This window comes from Wasmannia auropunctata, unplaced genomic scaffold (assembly GCF_000956235.1).
Source record: "Wasmannia auropunctata unplaced genomic scaffold, wasmannia.A_1.0 LD336030.1, whole genome shotgun sequence".
In the NCBI taxonomy this organism is placed as follows: Eukaryota; Metazoa; Arthropoda; class Insecta; order Hymenoptera; family Formicidae; genus Wasmannia; species Wasmannia auropunctata.
The window spans coordinates 463,202-476,322 of record NW_012026860.1 but is presented as its reverse complement, the minus strand read 5'-3'; the positions used below and the strand labels follow the sequence as shown (position 1 = coordinate 476,322).

The window sequence follows — 13,121 nt, the reverse complement described above, 5'->3', positions numbered from 1 at the left end:
TAAACTTATCCATTTATCTTTTCGAATATTCTTGTCCCCCTGATTATACTTTTATACGATAACTTTTTTCTCTAAATTGTATCGAATACAAAAAAAAATGAAGTGTATAAAAAATGAAAGCGTATAATGTTTTTTCGATTATTTATTTATCTGCTTGGATCGTGAGAAGTTTCCTCGTATAATCGAGTTTCTTATTTTCATTCCTACGTTACTATTACATTACAGGCGTCTTTGGTAAATCGTGTCATGTAACAACAACACATGGCAGACGTCCCGTAAACGCAGATCTAGAGCCTTAAAAGTGCCGCAAGAAACGAGAATGCGCCACGGCGCTAAATGAAGAATCATAATTTTCAGCTGGGTGACACGTCGAGCCATCGCGGCCCATAATCCCCTTCCATTTCTCCGCCTCTGTGCCTCTTGCGAGCACGGAATCACCACCCTTTACCACTTAACGCAGCCCGAAACTTCCCTTCATCGCATCCGCGCGATTCTTCGTTCGCCACTCCTTCTCCGCGTTGCGTCGCCTCGCTCTTCTTGGTTCACCCGCACCGCATTTGCAGCCACCAAGCGCATACATATATCACAGTCGCGTTCCCAATGTACTCATCGAGCCGTGCTGCGCTCCTTTTCTATCCAAACCTCTTGCGGCCGCGTAGTCGAGTGTAGGCCAACGCGCGATGTCGTAGTTGTCGTTCTCCCCTTGCCGTCCAAGAAATTTATAAGTCTCCCTCTTTACACTTCTCGGACCTTTCGTTGCTCACTGAACTTTCCTACTCCTCCTCTCCCCTCCGCCTTCCGCCCTTCCATCTCGCCGGCCATCTCCGGCAAACTTTATAATTTTATCGGTGGCAGTACTTCATAGCGCGATATCCATTAGCGTTAATTCGGGGCTACTTAGCGGTCGGCCGGTTTAAGTTAAGGGGCGACACTCGAGTGAACACTCGAGTAAATATCCATGGCTAGGGTCCAGAGAGAAACTTTCCGTGATGCTCCAGTTCACGTAATCGTGGATGCTGGAATCAAGACTTTTTTACAAGTACCCCCGTGACCCGAACGACCGTGGCTTTTCTTCCGCGTGCAAGATGAATGCGCGCGTCATTCTCAAAGTAAACCAACCTACCTACTCGCGATTCCGTTCATGGTGCATGCGATAAGTCTTGCTCGATCGGTATCTAATACGGCCAATATTTTCACCATGTACTTTTGCGTAATTCGACTTCCCTGATTAAAGTCCTTTACATTATACAAAAGAATCTATCGGTATACTTTGGTACGATGCACAGCTGATTTCGCATGGGACGCACGCATTTTTCATTTTATCGTACGACATATATTTACTGTTACTAATATAATTTCTCTGTCCAATTATGTATCTCAAAGCTTTACGTAATTAGAGAGAACCATAACAGTTCTGCGGTTCAAATATATAGCGCGGACAATTATGTACAAACAACAGTGATACATGGAGAGATTTCAATGGCCTTCGTTATGTCCGTACGCGAGAGAGAAATATTTCTTGTTTCAGTAACTTGAATACGTTGGCAAACGTAAGTACCTCGAGCACACGACGAGTAGTCCCTCCCTCGTAACCTACTTCAAGTTCCTCTCTACATCCACGCCCTGCGATAACTCCATTTTGCCTTCTTGTTAAAGCTATGCTTTTCCCTATACCTACCTTTAGCCTCTCTTCCTCTTTTTTCTCCACTCGCTGCGCGACAGCTAGCGAGATCCTCCGCGTGTCCTCTACGTCTCTTACGAGACGTAGTTTCCCATGGGGCTAAGGGTGAGCGTTTCCGCGGATGCAAAACGTTATGCATGGCTGTACAGAGTAAGCACGCGGCTCGACGAGGAGGGGGATCCCCACAATCCACCGTCCTACGTTATGGAAGCGCACGCGTGTTTCCCCAAAGTCATGAAAGTCCTATGACGCCAGGGAGGTCCGACTCTCGCAATTCCCGGCGTTAGCTTCGACGAAAATGGGATCGTTGGCCGAGCCTGCCTCGTCGTGCTACTTGGCCGTGCGACGAATTAGTAAAGGACAGCGCGCGAATTAACAACCACCTCCGTTTAGATATCCGCACATCACGCGCGAATATGGCGCGGTGCCTCTTCATCGATCGCGTTACAAGGCGTCGCTTACGGACATATGTTTTACATCAGTTTAGGTATCGATGTGATTTAACATCTTATTTCTTTACAAACATAGTCAATTTTTTAGGGTTATCTGACCTGAGATATAAAGCTTCATAAAAACTACAGATTATCTTCCTCTTTAATAACTTGTTGGATCACAGGCATTATTATAATGGTGTAATTAAAAACATTAAGGAAGATTAAGTATAACACCACAGTCTTTCTATAACTAGGTCGGCAGGGACCTGGAGTAATCCTTTTGCTATCCATAGTTTAGGTGCTACGAAGTAATTATGGCCCAGCAATAATTTAACTTTCGCGTAGTAATGAATTTCAGCTATATCGCGGTGTTAATGACGTATTACGGACGACAAGGGACCTCGTGAAGGACGACAAGGATTTCGTGTAATATCGAGTATAAATTAATTTTGGCGTAATTAACGATCGATACCTATCGCAACGTTGCGGGTGCTTGCATCCGTGTATCGGTTTCTCCAAACAAAAATGGTACAAAATGAGCGTACTCCAAACAAAATGTTAATTGTGCGTTAATTATTGCTAATCGATGTGTAACGCTGTTAACGACACGACAAAGGAACAAGTAATTTGTTATAAAATGCATCACTAATAGCAGTTTATAGATGGAAAACTGGAAAATTGCCACACCAAGAGTCTGTCTATATTGCAAAATATTACATATATACAACACCTGCAGATTAAACGTGAGTCACTCTCAGAGCTCAACGGATTAAGTCTTCCGCTGTCCTCTGCCCAATAAACGACGGAAAACGGTTTACGACTTTACCGTGTTTTGACGTGCACGACGGAGAAGTATACACGAGCCGAGGCAAGCGATATTTGAGAAATAACATCGAGAACGGATTTACGACGTTTTCACGACGTGCAGTACTGCGCGAGAGCGAGAGGGGGCAGGGGTGGAAAGGAGAGAGAGCAGGATAAAAATGAGGGGAAAAGGCTGACGGGAAAAACGGCAAACATATTTTTGAGCTTCGACGGAAAACGCCGTTAAACCGATCGACAGAAGTCTCGAGTTCATAGAAAGGACGTAGACGGGCGGAAATAGGAATTAATGAACCTCGGATCGGGGTACGGGATAGCGAGCGAGGATATTACGTGTTGAGGATATGGGCTTGCCAATTACAATCGTATCCGAGCGGCTAGCGCTCCCACGAGGCTTGCTGCAGTCGCCGCCGACCGTTTCTATCCAACGCGGCGCTCATACAACAGCACCGCTCATGTACACGCGATGGTTGTGTACATACACGCGTATCGTAAATATATAATATACACACGCACGTGGGGATGTGCGTGTGCGTGCGCGTGTGTGTGAATGTGGAAACGTACGTATAACTACAGAGCGGCACGTAGTGTGTACAGGCAACTCCATTGCCGTTTCTATTTTCCGTCTGCTACACCGCAACTTCGAGTCAGTCAACCGCAAAATGTATCATCCCCTAGTTTGTACTCCCCGGTTAAATTAGATTTTATTGGACTGTTATCCATTCTACGCTCCCAGAAAGTACTTCCGGTCGAAGCAATCACAGCAGACCGTCTCCCCCGCGCATCGCGCATCGCTCCAAAATTCGTCTCCGCTCCCGACAGGTCGGGGGTGCGGTCTGCGCCGAAAAACAAAGCCGACCTACCGATAGTTTCCCGGTGTCGATTAACTCTTTTCAATTTACCGCTATTTTAATGTTTCATGGTTCACACATTATTCATGGTAAAAAAAAAAATTTTTCGACACTTTTATTCAGTGTGTCGTAAAAGGTTAAGCGGATAATTGTGCGAGGAACTGCTCTCGAAGCGCAGCTTATTTCGAACGATAAATCCTACGCTTTAAAAAAATATAGATATCGGAAGCGAAACGTTCGTTGTAATGTAGAAATACTTTAAGCGTTTCGCGTAGTATCCAGATTTAAAAGCTCTCATATTGAGTACGCTCGTTTGGCTATTGTAGTTTTTCGTTCAGTTGAAAAGGTAAAACTGACGAGGACGCACGGTGAAACAGCTTATTCGTGCCGCTAAGTTTCCTCGATACCCGCGCGACGTAGACAAACTGTCACAACTTCCTCGAAATTGTCGAGGCTGAACACCCTATCATCCCTCAAACTTCCGTTTTCGAAGCCGTGTCGTGCACGTGAGCGTTTCCGCTTACCTTCCGTCGCTCTAGCTGACTTTAAGGGGTAATACACGTTATACATTGATCGGTAACGTTTAGTCAGTGTCCTTGCAAACAATAATTTGCGTACAGTTACTCTTTCAAATTAGATCGCGCAAAAAGTCTCAAATTTGGAAAAGTAAAAAATGCGATTTACCATCGAATTGTATTACGCGTATCAGGGATATTTTAATTTGGAATATAAAATGTGTGTATGTGTGCGTGCGCGCGCGCGAAGAAAATAAAAAGGAGAAGAGAACCCGGATAAATTTTTCAAAACTTCTCAATAATAAATTTCTATTAAGATATTTTAGTTCTCTAGAAAATTTTAATCCTCACAATTACTGAAAAACTGTGAATGTTTATTACCGACGCATGTATTTGTGTCTAATAAAAGTACGCGGGGATCGTGTCTGTTTGCGTAACATTGTTTGCCATCCTCGCTAAACTTCGCAATATCCGGTTTTTACAAACTTTTATAATAGCGGGGATACACTTTTATTCCTCCGCTCCTCTTAACTTAAAATAGTGATCATAAAATCACGACAAAACTCTACGTTTGAGAACACAATTGAAAGAGCAAATGGTTGAAAGAAAATGTCACGATATATAAGATGTCCCGAAACTATGGCCAATCTCCTTTCATCTATAGATTTTCCGACCAGTATTGAATCGATCTTTCTGTAACGAAAATTTAAAGGCTCTTTTAAGACTTTAAAAATATTTATTAAAACTTATGAACATATCATTTTGTTTTTCAAAAGTTATCTTGTTCTGGCAAATAAATGTTATTTAAATTTAAAAAACAAAAAAATTAATGAACCAATAATGGAAAGGATATTTTTTTCATCTTTTAAAAGCATAAATTAATAGGAACGTATATATTCATAAAAGAAAAGTATTTATATACAGTAACAATAAATTAAATTTACACTATAACTTTGTCCATTGTAAAATTAAATAAATTTGATATATTTTATTGTAATCTTTGAAAAAATATAGAACACAATAAATAATTTTGATTTAAAAGATATTTTTTCAATAAAAACTTCATTCCAAGGATTCCATTATAAATGCAATAACATTGTTAAAACAAATGCACTTTTTAATTTGCAAATATAACAAGTTTCTCTACTTTCGTACATTTCCCATTCATGAATGAGCCACAGTAACAATAGTAATAAAGTAATAATGCACATGCATCATCTATATGTGAATCACTTTTGTTATGTGCATCACCATAGATTGCTGAATCAATATACTTAATGCGGAGTACCTCAAACTCTTTGGCAAATAACAAATAGCATCCGCGGTAAAAGGGATGCTTTTTGATTATCGAACGTTCGCTGTGCTTTAATGTCGCAGCAGTTTCTTATACCAAGAAATTATCGGAATGACGACTTTGTGATGAAAGAAACTACCAAACGCGTTTTGCGCTGCATCTTCTCGTGAAGCCACCCTTACTCCTTCGCGTCGAAGCGGCTACGAGTGCAACTAATGATAATTGTTACGACCGTCGCGTCGTGACGGTGGCTTTTATTTTGCGGGACCGTTCCCGCGGTAACGCCGCAAAAACGCGAACGTTAGCGTCGAGCCTTAGCGCAAACTTTGGGCAGACGAAGATTACGTGGCAATAACTCGCGGATACAAGCGCTCGTAATAAATGTATTCGTTCGCGGAAAAAGCTGCCGGCAAAATCCGCGGGCTTCCGGAGAGCTTCTTACTACCCTTACTTCCTCTCCGGAGAGCCTTTACTTCGTCTTCTTCCTAACTCTTTCTTCCCGCTCGTCTCCGCCCGGTTACCCGCGAGAGAGTCTGATTTTTTCATGATCGAGAAATCGTGTAGCGTGAGCGTAAATATTTTATCGCGTGTCAGACGGAGGGATGGAGGCAGTTCCTTCGAGTTAGATATTTTTCGGAAGTCAAAAAAATATCTATTTAAATTTGAGAGAGCGTGATGCGTGATAAAGTGCACAATCAAACCCGATATTATGTCCGCTATAGAATAGGAGAAACTTCACACCGCATCTTGACGGTGAATTTAATGCTTAGATGAAGTGGCCACGAAGTTGCTATAGAGTAGTGGGTGCAACGAAGTGGACGGCTGCACGCTTTATCAGTGCTCCAAGACACACAACCGACGCTTCTTCCCGGCGTTTCCCCGCAGATTAGAAAGTTCAGAACAAGATTAACACTGATATAACGCGCGCGTACTATTAAAAATTATTAACTAAATTTGCTACGGACTGTGAAGCCAATATTGACTTTATTACTTTGGAAAGTGTCACCCTAAAGCTCAGATTTTATGATTGCATTAATATGCCCAATTTTTTATCAGCGGCATTTATTAATAGAAATATGAAATAAGTAAATTAAACACACGTAACACACATTCTAAATACGTTTATCTATAAATTTAAAATATTAAATTAAAAAATGGCCGGATTGTATCTAAATCATATAATCAATATTTCTACTGGTACGATTCGAGTTCTCGTAATGTTTTTTTTTTTTTTTAATTTTTTTTAGCAAACATTCGCACAAATTCTATCTCTCTCGCAAATAGAGAAAATATTTATTTACTGTTTAACTGTGCCGGTCCATAGAGAATTCTTTAAATCCTCGGCGCAAACGCAAAAGAATCTTTTTCAAAGGTCGGAGCGGTTGAAAAATTAATATGGGTTCCTTTGATTGTCCGCTGGCTTCGTCGCTACTCCACACATGCGGGAATATGTCGCGTACCTACTACCAGCACATATCGGATGAACTACAGCAGTATAAAATAATCATTCTGATGGTAATATTTAAAATGGTTAAGTCTCGAGTGAGGCATTAGTCGGAATAATCCATGATCACGATTCTACGAGGTGTGTCTCTACATTTCTAAATTTATTTACTGAACTATCTTCTCAACGATTTCCTCTACGATGATCGACAAGTGTCTCTAGTTCCCTTTTTCAAATCAATTATGTAATAACCTTTGTAGTGTTTGAACACATTTTATTAAATGCATTGCGATAATTGATAATAATGTAATAGAATAATAATAATAATAATAATAATCATCATAATTTTAAGACTCATTCGTCGAGTTTAAATAGGTCGAATATATTTAACATTTATTATAACGTATAATAAATAAGTTTCCATCTTGTGTGAAAACTTACTTGTCATCAGCAATTATACAATTATACTGAAAAAAATATGATCGATGTGGTGAGTGTTGAATAGCCACGACGCTTACGCGACCAATTTCAGACTCGCAAATCGGAAAACTCGTTTGTCTTTATCAACAGCAAATGGCATACAGCTCTGCTCAGTAAACTTCTCTCTCGTAGCAATTTAATTCATAGCACAGTTCATTAAACATAGAAATGTGGCGTAAACGCCTTTATCAGTGCACTTTTACGAGTCGTATTAATGGACCTCATCTTGATTATTACTTTGTATCTATCCTTTTATCTTTTATTCGCAAAAAATCGAAGAAAAAGTGAAGAAGACACGCGCTATTGATGTGCAAAAGGCTAGATTCGCTCATGCTGTTAATTCAATCGTCAAGGTGCGCGGACAAGGCGGTAAAACGATCGGGAAAGTCCCGTATCCGCAAGAACGGGTTGAATACGAATTTCACGATACGCTAGGGTAAGTACTGTTACGCTTCATCGATCGAGACCGATCTCCGAACCAATATCTCATCCTCGCTTGCGGTCTATTAGATTTCTACGGCTTCCGAGGGGTCACCGTCTCCCCGTCGTCTCTCTTCCTCTTTTCTCCATGGAGAAAAGGGCTAACGTAAATCGTGACTCTTTCAACGTCAATCCCTGAAAAGCGCGCGAGATGGATCTTATACATTTCCGACAGTCCGGGACTTACCTCGGAACGCTCGATTTCGGTATCCCGACCGCACACCCGGAGAAATCGATAACCAGTCGCCGAATCGACGGCTCGCCGGCAAAAGATCCACTGCTTGCAGTCACGACGATTTATCGGCATCCCGTATGATTCCTGCAGTGAGGTGCGCGAGCATTCCCTGCAGCTACATGTTAATGCCGCTCATCGCATAATGTTTATGAATAGCTTTTGCGGCGTACCTTCTATATAACCGCGCGCGAATCGCAGCAATTATTCAAATAGAAACGACAAGGGAATATACACAAATCAATTTGGACATTGACGGGATAAATGTAACCTGCGTTTAAATTAGTTATTTACAATATTTAAGCGCTTCGAAAAAAAAGTGATAAACAATTCGCTGATAAATACTCTTTACGATCAATTGATGTCTCTTCTATATCCTTTTCCCGTAGTTTACACGTGAACATCGTAATAATTCTTGCTATAATGGCGGGGAAGAAATTTGAAGAAACTTTCGCAAACGGAGGGGAGGAGGAGGGGGGGTTAAAAGGTAAAATGCTCCGTCGTAAATTTCGGCGGTAGTGTACGCAGTGTCCGCCGGACAAGTGTCGATAATAGGATTCTACAAGTCTCGTTTTTTTCACCGCGGCCGGTTTAGTACCCACTTTATCATACGAGGTCGTTTCGTTTCGAGTGGATCATTCTGCATCCGACACATAGACGCAGGTGGGCGCGCGGTTTTATGACCGACGTTATTATGATCAAACCTCATTGTTGGATGTCGTCGGTAGAGCCTAGTGATGGGATAGCACGTATTATATTGTCCGTACGTCCAACAACAATGTCTCTCTCTTTCTCTCTCTTTTTTCTCTCTTATCACTGACGATGTAATCACCTCTCTCGTTTTAACACGACGCGTTTGCTTGCGTGTAACGATTTAACATGTTCATGTAGAGCAACCATGAATCTCCCCACAATTACGTTACGATTTATGACAATCCTAAATGGGGACACTGAAGGAGATGAACTATATCCAAAATCACGATTCACAGTTGATGAATTCTCAGTGAATCACGGCAGCAGTTACCGCTGTTACTGATTGGTGTCCTAATTTTCCGCAGAAAATACTAGAGAGTGTTTCTTTTCTCTTGCAATGTACAACGTAACGTTGATCATATACATATTTGCGACCACCTGTTCAATAAATTAGCGTATGACAAACAATATCTGCGATTGGGCCGTGCGACATCAATGTGCCATTCATTATGTAGCAAATTTACCGTTATGCATACACCAGCACACCTGATCAGCACGCTAGTAGAATATTTTTAACTAGATGCGTGTGCAATGCGCTACGACGAGCGTACATATTCATAGCTAATGAATAACGTGAATATTCAAGAATATAAAATTGGAGTGCTTGCGCTCCACTTACGGCCATGTAAATTTGTCATTCCGTTCATAAATTATGAGCCATAATGACACATCAATCTAGAGTTTACCAATATTGCTGTGGTACATTATCGCAATTACGAAATAGCATGTCGCGTATCATCGAACTCATTGATAGCCGTTATTCGTGATTCTTTAAAATTCGACAAACGTAGCATCAATATCGATCGAACTGGAAAAGACATCGCATATATATATATATATATATATATATATATAAGTGTGATATAAATTTAAGAGATTTAATTTAAAAAAAAAGTTTTACAATCACACTATATAACGACACGATACGATATTACTGTCTAGATAACATTCATCATCCTCGCGGGAAAAAAGAATCTTTTTATTCTAGCCCTTGACAGAAGGAACGATATTTCATCGGCAATTAAATCGCTCTAATAGTAGTAAAGGAAATTTGTTATCGCAACTGGGTACGTCGTAGAAAGTTTGCGACACTTACATCTTAAGTGTAAAGCGTGCGCACTGCAGAAAGTTATTATTAGTTTCACAGGAAAGCGTACTTTCCGGCTTGGAGACGAGCGTAAAATACCGGGAAACAACGTTACGTCGTTTGCAAAGTTAGCATCGTGCGAGCATAGCACATACATAGCACTTTCCCGAACGGAGTGAGAAAATTGTAGAATTTCGATCCATCATTCGTACGCGTTCCCGTTTCGTTTCTCTCTCGCATTCTCGACGCGGCTCTCGGCCGTACGGTTTCTCCCCATACGACGCGACGGCGCGGCGCGGCGGCGGCGGCGGCGGCGGCGGTCTGGCATAGCCATCAGAATTTACCGTCTCGCGGCTGACATTATCTGCGACGAAATACGTTATTTTTTGGGGGAGCTAACGCGTATATACGTTTAGCGGAACATTACCCTCGTTGACGCGCGCGCGCGAGTTTGTCCGCGGACGTTATTTATTGCTTATTCGCTTCATTCCGCGTCGTACGGCAAACAGCACCGTACGAGGGACCTATAAAGTGATCCTGGATGCACGCGTTATTGCGCCCAGTGTATACCGTCCCAGTACGCAATTTGTTCCTTCTCTCACAGTCAAGCGTGAAAAAATTGGAAAACTTGACCATCCGTTTCCGATAGAACAACTTCCACCGTCTATTTATCGGCGCACTTAATTTCTACGGTAATTACCTTATCGACGTTCGTTTCGTTCTCGTTCGATTAAAAAAGAAAGACGAAGAAAAAGGCGAGAATACGCAGAAGTTAGCCTTTGGTAGGTTTTCACGGTACGAACCCCGACGATATTTTCACGTAACCAACCAATTACGTAAATGAAACCCACTCTTACTACGACGACATTGCTCATTCTCACTTTACGTAATTACAGTTAGTGCACAAACGTGCCACGGATCTGTGATCGAAATCTACCGATATCGCTTTGAAAACATTTCAATCTTCCTCTCGTGACCATTAGTTCATCCCTTGACGATCTCAATGCTGAGATGTTTTCAAAAAAACTGCTCATTATATATTACTCTGACAGATGTTATATAATATTACAAAAGATTAAATATCAATCGACTTTTTTCACAAAGATAACGCAATAAAAATATATTAATGCAAACGCTGTAGATATGCAAACTTTGCATATCTACAGCGTAGCACGTTGGCGAATAAAAGCAGGTAGATCGTACATCGGTTTAATTATAATTATTTTAAGGTAACCCTAAACATCGTGTGGAGGAGAGTCTAAAAGACAGGATAGGATCGGCCCTCATAAGCTTCGGTGTCTCATAGGAGGCTCCCATTCGAGCTTCGAGCACCCTCATGATTCGGTTGTGCTGGTAAAGGTTCTCATTGTCACGCATTCCTACGTACGCCGCAGCTGTTGTTGTTCACCCGTATTAAGAGATAGATTTACATGAGTAAACATGTTGAGGTCTCAAGTCCCACGTACAAATTGAGATTAGAATCAAGCCCGGAAGTATTTGAATAATTTGAATGCATGTAATTAAATGTTAAAGGACCACATTAGCATATATACGCGCATCGAAAGCGATTTCTATATAAAAACTTTTAATTTATATAAATGTTATAACTTATTGTTAGAAAAAGAGAAAAACTTGATTATTGAATTTAATATAAAATATTATATGCACGCGCGCGCGCGTATTTTGTGTGTGTGTTAGATGTATATATACATCTAACATATCTTTTAGCTGTCATATTTTATTATATATTAATATATAATAATTATATAATTAATATATAATATAATAAAAATACGATAACCACATGATCGTAATTCAAATACTGTCAAATTGCATCTATATTATTTGTATATGTCAATAAAAGACGGAATAAGTTGAATTTTGAATTCGGAGCCACGAACAAACGGAAGTTAAGTCATCGACAGGAGCTCAACTAAATTTATGGCAAATATTTAGGATATAAGACAAGCATCTTATTTTCATGAAAAAGTCGTAAAGTTTGGAGTCCGTCGAGCTTTCACCATCGTCCGTAACATACGGGTGATGATTCTACAAGCGTAAAGTACTCACAAAGTTTATACGCCGCTGCGTTACGGAGAAGTTATGTGTTGAGGGCTCTGGGGAAAATCATATTTCTACACGTATTCGCCGACATTCATGTTGAAGACATCAAAATAATCCTTTTAAACAACGACATATACCCCGGGGACTGATGTTACCCTTATTCTTTCAGACTTCATAAAAGTATGTTACATCTAAAGTAAAATTTTATTTTACATTGAGGTATCTTGTTTCCTAGACTGTACGTCACGTTTCTCAGATTACATTTCAGTCGCTTGAAAAGTCCCGCGAGTGTAATAATTTTTTTTTTGTAAGAAACTAGCAGATCTAATAAATTTATTACGATACAAGTTGGTAAGCTGTATCACTTATCGGCGTAGACGTTCCTGTATCTTTTTTACGTTTAACGAAGCTAATGCCTATCATCCTTAAGGTAAAATCCCGATTTTGTACTTTAGCTTGCAGAAATTTATCTTTTGCGGAGAAAGTGCCATGGGACGCGGCGAGGCAATTATTGATTAAGAAAGGTGATAAATCGCGCGCACAGCATGCAATGTATGTATACTTACTAGTAGCGCTGACAGCTGGTCCGATGACCGAGTACTTGGGGTTCCCCGTAACGGCCCCTGGGACCTTGTCCGACTCTGAAACACATTATTGTAATTATCCCTAGAATATACAGTGCCGTTAATTACAACAGGGAGCTGCGTATGCAATGGACCGCGGCCAATCTACCTATAGAACAAAGGCTCTATCCGCATGATTCATTGTCTTGTAAATACATTAGGGTATATTCTTGTTGAAAATGAGAATACCAGCGGTCAACCTTTAGATTTTGTCAAAGTAATAATTGAATGTCGGTATTAATCAAATTTGCTAAATTAATTGTATAATGAACAAAGGCATTTATCGATAATAATGCCTTGTGATGATACACGATATATGTCGAAAACTTAGTTATCACATGGTATCATCAATATATTGTAT

The 13,121-nt window shown here is 40.6% G+C and overlaps 1 protein-coding gene across 3 annotated transcripts in view; it reads right to left on the bottom strand.

Annotated features, from left to right (window-relative positions):
- LOC105452538 (suppressor of lurcher protein 1) overlaps positions 1-13,121 on the bottom strand; it is a 222,279-nt gene that overhangs the window by 98,154 nt on the left and 111,004 nt on the right. For all 3 annotated transcript variants that reach the window (XM_011693729.1, XM_011693731.1, XM_011693730.1), the window contains one exon: positions 12,704-12,778. In XM_011693729.1, the coding sequence (XP_011692031.1) occupies positions 12,704-12,778 (75 nt within the window). The remainder of the gene's footprint in view (positions 1-12,703; positions 12,779-13,121) is intronic.